The sequence below is a fragment of the Protobothrops mucrosquamatus genome, unplaced genomic scaffold (genome assembly GCF_001527695.2).
Source record: "Protobothrops mucrosquamatus isolate PMUCROS unplaced genomic scaffold, P.Mucros_1.0 scaffold233, whole genome shotgun sequence".
In the NCBI taxonomy this organism is placed as follows: Eukaryota; Metazoa; Chordata; class Lepidosauria; order Squamata; family Viperidae; genus Protobothrops; species Protobothrops mucrosquamatus.
In genome coordinates, this window is record NW_015386584.1 from 1,082,082 (window position 1) to 1,100,536 (window position 18,455).

Genomic DNA, 18,455 nt, shown 5'->3' on the forward strand with positions numbered 1-18,455 from the left:
GTTCGTCTGCTTACAAGTAAAACTCACAATTAACTTCAAGTTGCAGCAGTGGCGGCGGCTTCTAGCTTCGCCGAAGCGAAGGCGTCCTGGATCGCGGAGAATCCTCGGGGCTCCGGAGGAGTTCTCGCCTACATCGTCCATATAGGACGACTCGGGAACTCAACTCCTACCCCGGGCAGCTCACCTATCCCCTTATACCAGGGGAAAGGTATCAAGCCGTTTGACAGCTGGTGCTGGCTGTCAAACCGGCTTTTACGCAAAACAGGCGGGAGGTAGCAAACAGCTGCGACAGACGAAGTCGCCTGCCACCGGTTTTAAATTAACTATTAAATAAGCCATTTTAAATATAACTCCATTTATTTAAAAGTATCAAAGCACTAACTGGCTAGTAGACCAGCTATACGCAATTGTTCATCTACAGTATTCTTCTTAAACTATCTCAGAAAAAGACATGTCAAGTATCTCCAAGTTTGTCAAAATGCCTATGATATCACATCTCAGCCATATACTAGACAATCTGTGACCCCTTGGGTCATTGTTTCAGAGGTATTTCCTTATCTGATTGCTCAATGCTTTCAATAATGACAGAACTTTTAGTTAAGTGTAGAGCACTCATTTTTGTTCCCTCCCTCTATTTATATTTCCCAGATGCTAGTCTTATTTGACAGGACCAATCTTATAATCAATACAACAATATACAACTTAAATTTAGATTTAGGTTTAAAATCATCTCATATAATTCTTATAGTCTTTATATGTGGCCTCTATAATCCAATAAGTTCCACAATATGGGTCTACCATCAACAAGGGGTATTTTGTCACAACTCTTCTGGGAATCCAAAAGTTTCAATCAAACAATATTTGTAATCCATAATGTCCAACCACCTTACAGTCAATCCTTTGGTCTCTTCCCGGTAAAAAAAATAACCAAGAGGCAGAAAGTCAAGAGTTAAGTTTCAGTCAATGTTTGTAATCCAAAATAGTTAGCAAGTTTCAAAACAGTTATATCTTCCACCAAACAGAGAATAGTCCAAAATATTTTTCTTCGTTGCCAGCTGTTTTCTGTTGAACTAAAAGCTTGAGTGAAGGTCAAAAAAGCTAGGAATTTACAGTATCTGTGTCTGGCCATTGTGCCAAATCCACTGTAGCCGCAATAAGCTTAATGTTGTACCTCTAATGCCACCACTAGATGTCCTCAGATGTCCATTTCCCAACACATAAAACAAACAATTATTTTCGCTATAAAGTTTCTTGAATTTCATCCCAATATTCTTTCCAAAGAGAAAACCTTTAACAGATTTCTCAATTCTACGATTTGACAACCCTCTGTCTTTGTAGAACTTCCACTTTGGTATTATATTCTTCTTCTTTTTGTCCCCACAAAAGATTTACCCACTGCTTTTATTTCTCTGGAAGGGGGGCAAAAGTCCCCTTCCTTCTCATGCTTGGGGATTTCTTGCTTTATGGGAGTTTGTCTTATCCAGGGAGTCAAGTATCGAACTAATAGAGAAAAGATTAATATTCTCATCCAGTTTCACACATATTGTTTAAAATGCTGATAATGCTGGTGCTTTCTTTGTTCGGTTGTCAATGGCTTGGGCTAGCCACAGAAATACAGCTAGCCTTTCCCCTGCCGGTTTGGAGGGCTTTACTTTAAACGGATCGACTGCCCTCTTTCCGTGATCTACGAGGGTCCCCTCCTTCTTCATTGTCTCTCTGGGGCGACTTTAGGCCCATTTAGAACCCTCTGGCAGGGTGAAATTAGCAGTGGGAAGCGGAGCCCCGCTTTCCTTTGGCTGCAACGCCATGACACAAACCGGAAGTCCTCAATAACAGAACTTCTTATGTACTTGAAAAATTCTTAAAAATTCAGGAAGATATTCAGGGCAACATCTGCCTTGACAATAGCCCATGTTAAACTGTATAGCACAGTCAAATATGAAGAGATGACCATAGGAAATGTTTTATGACATTTTCTATTATGTCATAAAATATTTTACACTGTTTACCAAATTTTAATTCTATGGGAGTAATGGGTCCTGGAATTTGGATGCATTCTGTAAATTAATCCATCTGAGGTACTTTAATTCAAAACTTGTTGCCCTATGATGCATTGCTTTTCCCAGTTTAATGTTACAAATACAAGAATTTTAGTAGTATTTGGATTCTGTAAACTAGAAAGAATGTTTATTTCTCTTTTTTTCCACATTGTTACTTTTATGTATTTCTAACCAAGCCATTTTTACCTAATGATTAGGGCACCAGGCTAGAAATAAGACTGGGAGTTCTAGTCACACCTAAGTCATGAAAGCCAGTTAAGTGACCTTGGGCCAGTCACTCTTTCTCAGCCCAACCCACCTCATGGGATTGTTGTTGTGGGGAAAATAGGAGGAGGAAGGTATGTTGGATGTTTGCTGCCTTGACTTATTTGTAAAAATAATAAAGGCAGGATATTAAAAAAACAAACAAACAAATAAAATCATTTAGTTTCTTTAATCCTGTCAGCTTCTCATGGGTAAGACTAGAACTAGAAACATCATGGTCAAGGATTCAAATATGCATCTCTTTGTTAAATATGTTTATTGCAAGATTAAGGAAATGTCAACAGGAATGATTAAAAGACACAACTCTCAAATAAAAATGCTTATTGTAAGACTTGGTGCCCTCTGATTGTATATTTGCAGGCTTTTCATTACCCAATGAAATGGGTAATGTCATGATGTTACCTAGTTAGGTAATGAAAAATCTACAAGCAAACAACCAAGCTCATAGAGCACAGAGATTCCAGGTTTAATTGTGGTCATTAAGTGATCTGAAAAACAAGTACTTTCCTTTAGTAGGAAGTTAGTGAGTATATAGACTGAATTAAATATTATATTGGTGTGTTTTTTTTTTAAAAAAAAACCTGTTTCTTAGGTTTTATATATATTTGAAGCATAATCAATCTTTTAAAGGGAAACTATTATACAGAAATACTAGAATGAATTTGAAATAAAGTAGATGAACCATAGCTAATTTTATTTTACTGCTAAAGTATTTTAAAATATTTTATTTAATGAAAAAGCAATATTATAATTATAAAAATGGTAAGAAAAATATCCAATTAATTGCAGATAATTTAAAATGGCAACTAAAGTTGTAGTATTCCCAAATGTCATATTTGAAAAAGAAATCTGATATAAAATGTAATACATTTGCAAACTAGTTGTGGACTACAATTCTTTCAATGGGCTTCTAACACACCTGAAATTCAGATTTTTTTAATATAAACTTTTAACATTTAAGTCATGGATTTTTGTTAAATAAGAATAAATTTCCTATTGATTAGATGAGAGTGTGATTTTTCATTTTAATTTGTTTTTATATTTGTAGTTTTCAAATGAAGTTAGGCATTTAAGTATGTAGGACTAAATTAACATTCGGAGAATATATTCTTAATTTATTTAATTTTATAATGCTTGTAAATCTCTTATCTACTTATTTAGTATTTTAATCTTGTTTCTTGACTTTGCTTTTTTCCTTTCTAAATGTTCAATAAATATTTTAAAAATCCGTAAAAATTGTAGGAGGCATTTGTGTACCATAATTATAAGAGCAATTTGCATGATTTATTAGTAAAGATATGTATAATTGTTTTAAGGGATATAAAAGATGTGCTAATTTTTTTAACTGTAACAAAAAATACATAGAGCCTTATAGATGTATCATCAATGAAAAATTCAGCATCCAGTTAATTACACATATATTTTAGGCTAACCTTTTTTTTAATTCTACATTTTTCTTATTACTTATTATCTCCATTCTTATAGGGGTCTCCAAACTTGGCAACCTGTGGACTTGTGGACTTCAATTCTCAGAATTCCTGAGTGAGCCATGCTATAGTGTGCTGGTAAACAATATTCAAAATGTTGGTCTAAAACCTAACTTAAGGTCAGTCAGCATCAGCCTGTCCAATCTAATTTCTAGAGTTGTTGTGGGGGAAAATTAGATGAGGAAGTGCTATACCTTCTGCCTCCAGTAAGATATATATTCAATGAATGTATGAATAAATAAATACAGAATATTTATTGAATGTTTATAGCAAAAGCATATCACTTCTGTCAGTTCAAGGGCTACATCGCATTTTACATGATATATCAAGGGCAGGATTTGTATTCTGAGGGATTTTAAAGTGGAAACATGAGTAAAATGTAAGCCACTGCAAATCTCTGGATTGCAATGCTGTAGAAATGTGGACATCTGATCAATCACGCAATAAAGTGCTTTAAGCCTATGCAAACCTGAAAGCAGTCAAACATTTGGTCTTTTAACTCTCACCCCCTGCCCTCAAACTCCAAAAAATGCAAAGTAAAGGTCCAAAATGTTTGGCACATTGACACTAGGGTAGTTCTAAGATGTTGGCCATTTTAGTTATCTGCTCACCTGGTTTATATTCTAACTATTTAGCAGCTCTTTCTGAATAGAAGTTGAAAGATGCTGTAAAGATGCAGGCAGGATCTAATTTNTAATTTGGCAAATTAAAAAAAATCTCTAATAAATTGTCTTCCTCTACTGTAAGCTAAAAATAAATCCTGTCTGGCTATAGTGCTGGTCATAAATTTCAAGCCAGTTTCATGAAGTCTCCAAGAAAGAAAAAATGAGGCATCCTCTGTAATTTTATTTTGTATCTCCTTCAGTCTTATTAAAACCAGTTCATATCCATTTTTTCAGCAAATGCTTTCTTAATTTTATCTTTCTATCACTGTTCCTTGTTTATTCTTTAGTCTGATCCTTCACAGTTACATTAACGAAGGTACAACAAATGATCTCATATACATATATTTCAGATGGGGACAAAGGATTGTCCAGGCAACTAAAAAGATACTATGCAGATAGTTCTTGACATACAATAGCAATTAGGACCAGACTTTCCATCACTAAACAATGCAGTCATTAACTGTGACAACATTGCTTAGTGACAGCAATCTCTATAGACCAGGTTGCTGTTATTAATTAAATCCCATGTTTGTTAGGCATGGCATCCTACAACCAAGTCAGTAGGGAAGCTGGCAGGAAGTTGCAAGTTCCTGATGGTGTGTAAGCAGGCAGGGGGCTGCTGCTGGGTGGGGAAAAATGTGAGAGGGTGAAGGAGGGTGGAAGGAGGCATGTCAGGGGTTGTGGAGAGTGTGTGGGAGTACAAGGGAAGTATGCTGAGGGTGTCAAGGGTTATGGAGGATGCTCAAGGGTACAAAGAAGGCACAGTGATGGTTGAGGATAATGTGTGATGTGATGCAGGACAATGCAAGGGAGGGTCAGGAGTGAGTGCAAGGTGTGAAGGATGCATGGGGGTATTAGGGACATGACAAGAATTGAGGAGGGTGCAAGAAATGCATGACGAGGGTTGAGGAAGATACACAAGGGTGGAAGAAAAGCGTGGTGAGACTACGGAGATCTATGAGGGAGGCACAGTGAGGGTCAGGAAGGTATGCAATGGTGCAAGGGAGACTTAGTGAGAATTGGGGAGAGTGCGTGGAAATACATGAGTGGCAGGAAAAGTGCAGTGGGGCTTGGGGAGGGTGTACAAGTGGAAGAGAGCTATGCCAGCAACTTGAGTGCAGGGTGAGCACACAGAGATTGGAAAAGGGTGCACATGTACCAGCAACGTGCAAACTTCCCTGCCAGCCTCCCTACTGACTGGGAAGCTGGTAGGAAAAGTTGCAAATAGTGATTAGATGATTGCTGCAACTGGTCAAAAGTGTGAGCCGGATGACAAGTGCCCAGATTATGATCATTGCTGAAGGAATGATTGTAAATTTAAGACTACCTATTAATTGTATCAGTTACGTAGCAAGCTAGGAATGATAACCATTTTCCTCCTAGAATGATTCCCAGCTACCTGATTTGCCACAGACATTATGTTTCTTCTTAACAGCTACAATTGTTGAGAGAGAGAGAGAGAGAAGGGAGGGAGGGAGAGAGGGAGGGAAGGAGCCATCTCCGCCAACTGGAGTAGAGCAGGTTCATTCACTTTCAAAGCTTTTCTTTAAGTTGTGTTGCAGGCCAATTCTCATGGTTCCTTGACCATGATGCTGCCCTACACTGAAGGGTTCTTGTGAAGAACTGTGAAGTAGTGACAAATCTGGTGTATTTATAAACCCAAGCAGAAAGTTAATCTTTCTTTTTAATCCTTGATATCAAATTTATCTGAATCTACCCTGGGGAATAATAAGGACAAGAACTGAATCATATTCAGCTGACACTTACTCAGAGACAACCGCTGACTCTAGCAAGTCAGAGCTGTTTTCACAGTTTTAAACATAAGGAGAAGCATATTGGCTTAATACATCATTCTATCCATCCAAATGTCACTTCAATAATATTTTTAAACCACTGATTTGGCATAGATTTGGCATGAATATGTGAGTGATGGCTTTGCAAAAGCAAAGAAGTATAACAAAAACTCATATACACATCGACAAACACATTCAGAGACAGAATGTATGTGTTAATGAACAACATTATCTTATTGAGGGACAGGCAGAAGAATCGTTTGAATAACTTACAAGTTATTTCAGGGCATTTATAAGCATTTATAGTTCTTTAATATAGGAATTAATAAGACTCTCACTGTTATGGATCTCAGAGAATATTTTATTCTTTTGCTAGCTTCTTTACATATTTTGATCTGTTATGACTTGGTCTATTCAAATATTATTCCCTCCATAATCTTCAAGTGTGACACATTTTCAACCTTCATTTCAACTAGCAAGGGAAGTTTTGTAAAATTTAACGTGTAAGACTATGCTTTTAAATGAAAGACAATATTGCCTAACTATAAAATGGTTTTAAACTAACTATTAAATAAGCCATTTTAAATATAACTCCATTTATTTAAAAGTATCAAGGCACTAACTGGCTAGTAGACCAGCTATACGCAATTGTTCATCTACAGTATTCTTCTTAAACTATCTCAGAAAAAGACATGTCAAGTATCTCCAAGTTTGTCAAAATGCCCGTGATATCACATCTCAGCCATATACTAGACAATCTGTGACCCCTTGGGTCATTGTTTCAGAGGTATTTCCTTATCTGATTGCTCAATGCTTTCAATAATGACAGAACTTTTAGCTAAGTGTAGAGCACTCATTTCTGTTCCCTCCCTCTATTTATATTTCCCAGATGCTAGTCTTATTTGACAGGACCAATCTTATAATCAATACAACAATATACAACTTAAATTTAGATTTAGGTTTAAAATCATCTCATATAATTCTTATAGTCTTTATATGTGGCCTCTATAATCCAATAAGTTCCACAATATGGGTCTACCATCAACAAGGGGTATTTTGTCACAACTCTTCTGGGAATCCAAAAGTTTCAATCAAACAATATTTGTAATCCATAATGTCCAACCACCTTAGTCAATCCTTTGGTCTCTCCCCGGTAAAAAAAAATAACCAAGAGGCAGAAAGTCAAGAGTTAAGTTTCAGTCAATGTTTGTAATCCAAAATAGTTAGCAAGTTTCAAAACAGTTATATCTTCCACCAAACAGAGAATAGTCCAAAATATTTTTCTTCCTTGCCAGCTGTTTTCTGTTGAACTAAAAGCTTGAATGAAGGTCAAAAAAGCTAGGAATTTACAGTATCTGTGTCTGGCCATTGTGCCAAATCCGCTGTAGCTGCAATAAGCTTAATGTTGTACCTCTAATGCCACCACTAGATGTCCTCAGATGTCCATTTCCCAACACATAAAACAAACAATTATTTTCGCTTTAAAGTTTCTTGAATTTCATCTCAATATTCTTTCCAAAGAGAAAACCTTTAACAGATTTCTCAATTCTACGATTTGACAACCCTCTGTCTTTGTAGAACTTCCACTTTGGTATTATATTCTTCTTCTTTTTGTCCCCACAAAAGATTTACCCACTGCTTTTATTTCTCTGGAAGGGGGACAAAAGTCCCCTTCCTTCTCATGCTTGGGGATTTCTTGCTTTATGGGAGTTTGTCTTATCCAGGGAGTCAAGTATCGAACTAATAGAGAAAGGATTAATATTCTCATCCAGTTTCACACACATTGTTTAAAATGCTGATAATGCTGGTGCTTTCTTTGTTCGGTTGTCAATGGCTTGGGCTAGCCACAGAAATACAGCTAGCCTTTCCCCTGCTGGTTTGGAGGGCTTTACTTTAAACGGATCGACTGCCCTCTTTCCGTGATCTACGAGGGTCCCCTCCTTCTTCATTGTCTCTCTGGGGCGACTTTAGGCCCATTAAGAACCCTCTGGAAGGGTGAAATTAGCAGTGGGAAGCGGAGCCCCGCTTTCCTTTGGCTGCAACGCCATGACGCAAACCAGAAGTCCTCAATAACAGAACTTCTTATGTACTTGAAAAATTCTTAAAAATTCAGGGAGATATTCAGGGCAACATCTGCCTTGACAATAGCCCATGTTAAACTGTATAGCACAGTCAAATATGAAGAGATGACCATAGGAAATGTTTTATGACATTTTCTATTATGTCATAAAATATTTTACACTGTTTACCAAATTTTAATTCTATGGGAGTAATGGGTCCTGGAATTTGGATGCATTCTGTAAATTAATCCATCTGAGGTACTTTAATTCAAAACTTGCTGCCCTATGATGCATTGCTTTTCCCAGTTTAATGTTACAAATACAAGAATTTTAGTAGTATTTGGATTCTGTAAACTAGAAAGAATGTTTATTTCTCTTTTTTTCCACATTGTTACTTTTATGTATTTCTAACCAAGCCATTTTTACCTAATGATTAGGGCACCAGGCTAGAAATAAGACTGGGAGTTCTAGTCACACCTAAGTCATGAAAGCCAGTTAAGTGACCTTGGGCCAGTCACTCTTTCTCAGCCCAACCCACCTCATGGGATTGTTGTTGTTGTGAGGAAAATAGGAGGAGGAAGGTATGTTGGATGTTTGCTGCCTTGACTTATTTGTAAAAATAATAAAGGCAGGATATTAAAAAAACAAATAAACAAATAAAATCATTTAGTTTCTTTAATCCTGTCAGCTTCTCATGGGTAAGACTAGAACTAGAAACATCATGGTCAAGGATTCAAATATGCATCTCTTTGTTAAATATGTTTATTGCAAGATTAAGGAAATGTCAACAGGAATGATTAAAAGACACAACTCTCAAATAAAAATGCTTATTGTAAGACTTGGTGCCCTCTGATTGTATATTTGCAGGCTTTTCATTACCCAATGAAATGGGTAATGTCATGATGTTACCTAGTTAGGTAATGAAAAATCTACAAGCAAACAACCAAGCTCACAGAGCACAGAGATTCCAGGTTTAATTGTGGTCATTAAGTGATCTGAAAAACAAGTACTTTCCTTTAGTAGGAAGTTAGTGAGTATATAGATTGAATTAAATATTATATTGGTGTTTTTTGTTTTTTTTTTAAAAAACCTGTTTTTTAGGTTTTATATATATTTGAAGCATAATCAATCTTTTAAAGGGAAACTATTATACAGAAATACTAGAATGAATTTGAAATAAATAAATAAATAGCTAATTTTATTTTACTGCTAAAGTATTTTAAAATATTTTATTTAATGAAAAAGCAATATTATAATTATAAAAATGGTAAGAAAAATATCCAATTAATTGCAGATAATTTAAAATGGCAACTAAAGTTGTAGTATTCCCAAATGTCATATTTGAAAAAGAAATCTGATATAAAATTTAATACATTTGCAAACTAGTTGTGGACTACAATTCTTTCAATGGGCTTCTAACACACCTGAAATTCAGATTTTTTTAATATAAACTTTTAACATTTAAGTCATGGATTTTTGTTAAATAAGAATAAATTTCCTATTGATTAGATGAGAGTGTGATTTTTCATTTTAATTTGTTTTTATATTTGTAGTTTTCAAATGAAGTTAGGCATTTAAGTATGTAGGACTAAATTAACATTCTGAGAAGATATTCTTAATTTATTTAATTTTATAATGCTTGTAAATCTCTTATCTACTTATTTAGTGTTTTAATCTTGTTTCTTGACTTTGCTTTTTTCCTTTCTAAACGTTCAAAAAATATTTTAAAAATCCGTAAAAATTGTAGGAGGCATTTGTGTACCATAATTATAAGAGCAATTTGCATGATTTATTAGTAAAGATATGTATAATTGTTTTAAGGGATATAAAAGATGTGCTAATTTTTTTAACTGTAACAAAAAATACATAGAGCCTTAGAGATGTATCATCAATGAAAAATTCAGCATCCAGTTAATTACACATATATTTTAGGCTAACTTTTTTTTAATTCTACATTTTTTTATTACTTATTATCTCCATTCTTATAGGGGTCTCCAAACTTGGCAACTTGTGGACTTGTGGACTTCAATTCTCAGAATTCCTGGGTCAGCCATGCTATAGTGTGCTGGTAAACAATATTCAAAATGTTGGTCTAAAACCTAACTTAAGGTCAGTCAGCATCAGCCTGTCCAATCTAATTTCTAGAGTTGTTGTGGGGGAAAATTAGATGAGGAAGTGCTATACCTTCTGCCTCCAGTAAGATATATATTCAATGAATGTATGAATAAATAAATACAGAATATTTATTGAATGTTTATAGCAAAAGCATATCACTTCTGTCAGTTCAAGGGCTACATCGCATTTTACATGATATATCAAGGGCAGGATTTGTATTCTGAGGGATTTTAAAATGTAAGCCACTGCAAATCTCTGGATTGCAATGCTGTAGAAATGTGGACATCTGATCAATCATGCAATAAAGTGCTTTAAGCCTATGCAAACCTGAAAGCAGTCAAACATTTGGTCCTTTAACTCTCACCCCCTGCCCTCAAACTCCAAAAAATGCAAAGTAAAGGTCCAAAATGTTTGGCACATTGACACTAGGGTAGTTCTAAGATGTTGGCCATTTTAGTTATCTGCTCACCTGGTTTATATTCTAACTATTTAGCAGCTCTTTCTGAATAGAAGTTGAAAGATGCTGTAAAGATGCAGGCAGGATCTAATTTAATTCATAAAATAACATCATCACCAGTAAATAATAATAATAACTTTATTGTCACTTTGAATGTACACCAATTGGCACATATCAAAATGAAATTTCATTGCATACAGCTCTCAAAGGGTCACCACCTCCGATATACACTCCTTGTTTGTGGCCAGCTCAAGTTACAGATCTTCCATTTTAGTCTCTAGGGGGCGAACAACGGCAAACAGGACAGATGGAAACAGAGCTCCATGTAAATTAGCCCTCAAATTAGCTTGTATTCCTGCACGACAACCTCGCCTCCTTTCTGATCCTGTCTCTTCCACCTTTTCCTTAAAGGGGCCTCTCTTCTTTTCACCCCTGGAGCCTGCTGCTGCCGCTGCCTCCATCTCCTCCAAAAACCTCTCTCCCTTCCTGTGGGCTTGCAGACAGCCTCATCCAGTTCCTTTGCTCCATAAGCCCGGGACCTTTACTTTTATATCATTATTTATGTTCTGATAACTAGTTAATACAACGAACTCATTAATACTAGTAGTCCTCAACTTATGACCATAATTGACCCCATAATTATGGCCATAAGTCGTGCCATAGTTAAAGTGGGTCACATGACACCTAATTTTATAATCCTCTTTGTGGAGACTACTAAGCGAATGTGATGGTGTAAAGTTTATACTTCACTTTTAAGCAAATCCATTGTCCTCACTGGATGTTTTTTTCCAGAAACTAGAAGAAAACATTAATTTCTGGCAAAAAAGAGAGTTCCTATGGATTTTACTCCACTAATTGCTGTCAACTGTAGAGGGCAGTGATCATCTCCATTTCAAGGCCACTGAGCCAGTGCTGTCCAAAGATATTTCTGTGGTCATGTGGCCAGCATGACATCATGGAGTGCTGTTAATTTCTGGCAAAATCAGTTGTAAACTCTGGTCACATGACCGCGGGGTAGGGAAAACTAAGATGGACAAGCTCCACTGCAGGAAGGTGAATGGTTTCTCTGCATGGGTGACTCATTATAACCTAATTCAATGTAATAACATTTTGAGTATAAACTGAGCATACAATAAAAAAATATCTGTCATTTGAATATCAAGCTAAATATAATAAAATCTAATTAGATGTATTTCTTATCTCTGTCACATGGCGTTTATCCAGCAAAGTACTAGAAATTCTACAATACTTCAGGATATGCTAATAACCAATATTCACACTAATGAGCCTAATTTAAGAATAGGAACAGCACCTCTCCAGATAAGGAAAGGGCAGGAGAAGTGTCTGAGAAGTGTGCAGAACTTTCAGTCTTATGGATCTGATTTTTGGAGCAGCAGTGTCTGTGGAAGAGATGGCAAGCTCTCAGTAATAGCGTATTCTATAAAAGACATTGGGTTTGCAAAAGCTCCCATTTTTTAAAACAGATTTGGAAGACAATTACTTCAAAGTTAAAGAAAGATCTTTGATGCAGCAGAGCAATCTAGCCATTCAGTAAATGATCCTTTATCCCAGATTAAAGAAAAGAGCAAAGGAATAATTTATAGGATTTAAAAATAATTAAAGGTAAAAAAATTCACCAAGAATTAAAATAAGAAAGTTTAGAACACACCAGTTGAATTTCAATTTGCTTTAAAAAGTATTTTTAAACTGAGTAAATGATTAACATATCTCTGTGGGAAGGAATTTTATTGCTACTAATTGGACACAATGACTGGACAACTTTGCAAAACAAAAGATAAGGGAAATTTGCTAATGATCATCTGATTACAGAACTGTGTGTAATGAATGGAGCTAAAGACTAGAGAAAGGAGGGAATTAGTTTTTTACTTGTTATTTTCTCTTTCGGGATGGAAATGGCTGTTATTAGAAAAGTAATGTAATTTATATAAATAACAAAAAAAGATATTACACTTGATGCATTCCAACAAATTTTTGATGAATTGAGAAAGAATGTTACAGCTACAATAACTGCATCAATAATTGCCTATGTGAATTCATTATTTAAAAGAGATAAGAAAGAAGAGATAAAAGTAGAGATAAAAAAACAACTGAAGAATCTTCAGGATAATTGAGTGGATAGGTGAAACAAATTAAAAGTGTAGATTTTGTAAAATAAAATAGTAGTAATAAATAGGGAATATTTAGAGAAAGAATCCTATTTGAGACCAAAAGTACTCGTAGAACGACTTGATGAAAATAGTAAGGTTAACGTTCTTGAAGACTTAATATTTTTTTTTTAGTATTGGAAGAAAAAAATGTTCATGACAACATTTAAATTTCAAGTTAAGGATTAATAAAACCAGAATATTATATAAAATAAAGGAATACAAAACTGACTTGTTGGATCAGGGATAAGACAGTAAATACTTTTACAAAATAGTGGAGACTTTTTATAGACTTTCTGCTGAAAATCGATAGAACTGAATTAATGGTTTTTGGATTTATCAATTGAAAAGGGTTGGATATAGGAAGAAATGAACTTTGTAATGTAATTTCAAGGAGGGAAGAAGGATATTAAGTTTGTAATGTCCTTAAAGAAGATTGGAGATCACTTTCTTAAATATCTTTTTCATTTTCTTTTTTCTATTTTCTGCACTTTTTATCTTTTCATTAACTTCTATTTTTCATTTTCAGCTTAGTCTTATTTTGTATTACATTTTGCTATTGTTAAAGTCTTTAGTGAACATTATTTTAAAAAACAGTTATGAATATTCAAATAAGCATGCTTACACCACTAAGGACATCTATTTGAATGACTAAAAGCAAGGAGTTTTGCTACCTTCTCTTCCTTCTCCTTAAAGAAAATTGACCTCCATTCAGAGAAAAGGAAAGAGGTTTCTCAGGTCCCAGAATATCCCAAGAATCTATTGCTTAATGTCAAAGGCTACTAGAGTAGTTGCTTTGCACAATGTAGCAGTTCCTCCATGGGGCCTAGAAGTAAACCATCATTCCCCTTTATTAAGCTCTATAGAAGGAGCACATGGCTGAAGATTAAATCAAAATGAAATGGCCCTTTCAAACTTTGCATAAATCTAACGCTCATATTCTGTTTGTTTGTTTCACATCTGCTAGCTTCTGTGGGAAACAAAACATTGGAAATAAAAGATATTATATTCCTTACTGTCTCCTCTTCATTATTACATCATTCAATCTAAATGACTTTTATTTTTAATGCAATTTTAAAAATAGCCGGAAAAAGAACAACACAACACAGTATGTATTGTATGGAGCTTACCTCATATTCTTCTTTGAACCCATAGCCTTCTGCACATTTCATCTGAGTGATATGTTGCAATAAATCTGCAACACGAATGGCTGGATGAAGCTGGCCTGTCTGGTATGGCACATCTACAGGGTCTCGTTTTTTGTATGTGTGTGACTGGACCAGGCTACTTGTGTCACTTCCGACAGTATGAGTTTCATCTAGAGAAACAAGATGCAATAAAGTATCGGACTACTTCCAGTTGATATATAATATACATTTTGAATGTAGTTTTTAACACCATCATCATCTTTCATTGTCTAGGTGAGCTAAATTGTAACTACTGTGTAGTTTATTCATGGAGATAGCACAAGGTATTGGGAAGAGACAGAGGTCTATTAGTTTACAATAAAAAATGTGTAGACCATATTTTATTATTTTATTTGCTCATTTAAACCTATCAGTAAATTGGGAAATTTATTTTTTTAGGATACTGATTTCTAAATAGTTCAGAAATTTCAGACTGAAACTTCATCAAGTCCTAGTCTTAATAAATAATTAAATATTTGCTGGAGTAGGATACTATTTATTATTTGTCACAATATTTCAGAGTGGAAAGCAAAATGTTTAAAATGCATAAAATAAAATGGAAGCAAGAGAAAAATGGAAATGGAGATTGGATACATTAGGAAGGAAAATATACAGAATAATGATGAGGAACCTTTTGATTGGAGATAATGCTTGACTGAAGTTAGCATGCTGCAAATTTAGATAAATATATGGCAAGGTCTATCACATTCAAGCATGAAATGTTATATGTCAGCTTACATGCAGGGCAACATACAACATGACCCCACTGACTGATTCAAACTGATGTGAAGCACATCATCTCCCACCCTCCACAGCATTGATGGGGCAATGGGAAACTTACCATTTATTGGCACTTTAAAGAAGATACGTATCAGGAAAAAAAAGAGAAGGAGGAGAAGAAAAAAGGAAACAGGCCATAAGCAACAGTACTACAATAATAATTGCAAGGTATTTTTATGGTTGTAATTTAAGCACCTTCAGTTTAGTTTCCCATCAGACAAACTGAATATTTTATTAGCATAAAGGGCTGAACAACCAGAAAAATGTTTTTTGGTTTTTTTTGCTGAATCATGTTGGTGCTTTTAATTTATGTGACAAGAACTACCTCAAGTGAGAATGAAATGTTTTGTTTTTCTCTCATTGTAAAAATTAATCTTCACAAATCTATTTAATAAAAATTAAAATAAACAAGTATATCGCCTTCTAAATCTATGGGTTACTTGGAAATTCTTAAGCAGGGTCATTTTATTACATGGGATCAAAGCAGATTAAATGACAGCCTATATGTGGTCTGCTGACTGGAACATTAAGGATGAACAAGTGATGCAGGTTTTACAGACTGAATCTTCTATGTGAAAAAAATACCCACTATTGTTTAATGGTCCCCATAAATTTACTATCATGTGACAAAACAGAGAGACAGACCATGAAACTGCAAGAGTTGTGTCTAATTTAAAATTTTCTAGATGTTGAATGGGTCTTTTAACAGCTACAGTTCTAACATTTCTGATGGTGCCAGAGTGAGAAGATAATATCAGAACTGAACACCATCCCTTAGCATCTCCTTATGGGTCATCAGTATAAAGCTCTGAGCTCTCAATATTCATGAATCAATATTTGTAGTGATTACATATGACTAACAACAGACTGACATGAGTAGAAATCCAGCATATCTGCCTAATGGAGATTTGATAATTATGTTATATTTAATTCTAAATATTAATATAAACCTGAAGCAAATATTTATATGAATAACATAAACCTGGGTTTATGTTATACTATTCCGAAGAAAGAAAAGAACCAGGCTTGGCTCTGCATTTATAGCGCCTAGATACTGTCCAATACTTTTGAAAAGGAACTAATTGAATGGGACAACTATAGATATTAGCAGAAGCATTTTTAGCATTTCCTTCTAGTATGCAAATTGAAATGTTCAGCACTTAACTTGCTTTTTATGTAGTGTGTCTGAATGTGTACCTTCGCTTCCCCCCAATACCTTGTCTTAAATAACTCTCAAAATTCCCAGTTCAAATATATACCCTACAAATCATGGGCCTTATAGCCCAATGTAGCTGGGGGAAGTGGGGAGAAGGCACCAAATTGAGGAAAGTTGATGTGCTTTAGGAATAGCATTTAGGCAGACCACTCTAGAATGACTAACAAGCCAATCAAGATTTTAGGCTATTTAGTTTAGGCTGCAAGTTTTGCATCTACAGAACCAGAATGGCTGTTTGCTATGCTATGTTGAGAAAAGCACCTGAGAGAAAAGCAATGGGAAGACAGAAAAAATGCTCTTTTCTTAAAACCATCCTTATATTTCCAGTTTGGAAGTAAATAACTGGCAAATGAGCTTTATAGCACCATGTTTGTCCCTGAACGTGAAATTTTAGGGTTGGTTCGGGTTTTTCTTTTTCTGTATGACAGTAAATGTCCCCAGTGCACGTATCTTAGTCCTGGCCCATATCCAAAGAATCCTTTAACTCAATGGGGAAAACTAGAGAGGTATACAGACCTCTGAACATTCACCAGAGTTCATCTAAGAGTGGGATACATTATTTATCTATCTAACATTACTAGATTAAATGAAATATGAAAGGGACAGTTGAAAGAACATGACTTTCACTGTTCTTATTTAGTAGATGTTAACAATATAATTTGCAGAGATTGGTTTTAATCCCAACTTCTCTTGTTTTGAACTGGACATATTTGATTTTAATTAAATGTGGCTTTCTCTTTTCTCCATAGTCCATCTTTTAAAAATCAGCCTTTCCTTTGGAATCTGAATTTTGAATGAATTTTAGAAGTTATATTGAATGAATGGAAGAATTGGTGGAAATTCCCCATTCATTTGTGAATGAAGAAATAATTTAGGAATCAGATCATTTCCTTTGTTTTCATGGCAATATACCCTGGGGTCCCAGTCACATTTTAGAAATTCTCCAGCCATTCATAAAAAACTACAATATTTTTTAGATTTGTCTACAAGCTCTAATCCAGACATGTCAAATTCATGATGTCACGTGACGTCACGCAACGTATCGGAGCTTTTTTGCCATTGCCGGCAATTGGGTGGGCATGGTTTCCCGATGATGCATCCGGCCCGTGGGCCGGCAGTTTGAGACCCCTGCTCTAATCTCTTAATTGGTACTACACAAATTTTTGTAGCTTTCAAATGATGTACAGGAAACCACATCCCCTGCCCAAGAAAGAGAGAGGGAGAGAGAATAGTGGATGGGGGAGGGAATAAGGGATTAGGAACTAAAAATCAGGATTAAAACTAATCTTAATGTGAAATGATTTAGATTAAGTATCTCGGTACATGTAGAGCTCCATAGTATGATTATTTCCAAAATATTGAAGAATTTTTCCCTTCTATTACATTTAAATTACTATGTGATAAGAATATTTTGGAGAGGCTCTAGGAGTCTTAATTAAATTTGGGGGGTTGCAAAGTGAATATCCCTGTTCTTAAGGTCAGACAGATGATCTACACCAGATGAAAATCAGAATATATGCATAGAGTTCTATACATGATAAAGAAAAGAACACCAACATTACTGAAATTATTTTGGCCTGGTGGATTGCACTGCTCCCGTAAGCAGTTAGTGAATCATTTAATCCTAACTCTGAATATCTAGAATAGCAAATGGATGCCATATACATGTGGCAATTTCGCCCAGATTCCAGGGTGGGCCAAATTTAACCTGATACAAATACTGATATGCAGAGTTCCCTTTAGCTCCTCTTCAACAAAACTGGGATGCATGGCATTAGGATGCATGGTATGAAAGGCGATATACAAGTGTTGTTACAATATGTTGTTGCTGAAATGGCACCTGAATATTACAAGGTGGCTGAGACACAGAAAGACAAAATAAATAAGAAAATAAGTAACGAAAGAAACGTAGGGTTGGAAATTGGTTTATGAGATTTCAAAATAAAGTATATAGAGACTTTATTATTTTCGTTTTAGGTTATTATATTATAGATAAGTAGCAGTATCCCCTACCGGGCTGCAAAATGAGTCAATACAACTTTTGTATTTATGTTGCATATTCATACAGCGCCTATTACAATTATTTCTGTTAGAGATCCCTCTATATATTAAAAACATGCTTTTTCATAAAGGTATATACATGGATCTTTGAAATAAAGATCTGATTATCCCATCTGCATACTGCTGGATACTACAATTATTAATT

The 18,455-nt window shown here is 35.0% G+C and overlaps 1 protein-coding gene across 1 annotated transcript in view; it reads right to left on the reverse strand.

Annotated features, from left to right (window-relative positions):
• Positions 1-18,455, reverse strand: part of PTPRM (protein tyrosine phosphatase receptor type M) — a gene marked incomplete at its 5' end in the record, with an annotated part of 332,499 nt that overhangs the window by 90,703 nt on the left and 223,341 nt on the right. The window contains 2 exons of the mRNA XM_015814271.1: positions 14,197-14,384; positions 15,095-15,106. Of these exons, the coding sequence (XP_015669757.1) occupies positions 14,197-14,384; positions 15,095-15,106 (200 nt within the window). The remainder of the gene's footprint in view (positions 1-14,196; positions 14,385-15,094; positions 15,107-18,455) is intronic.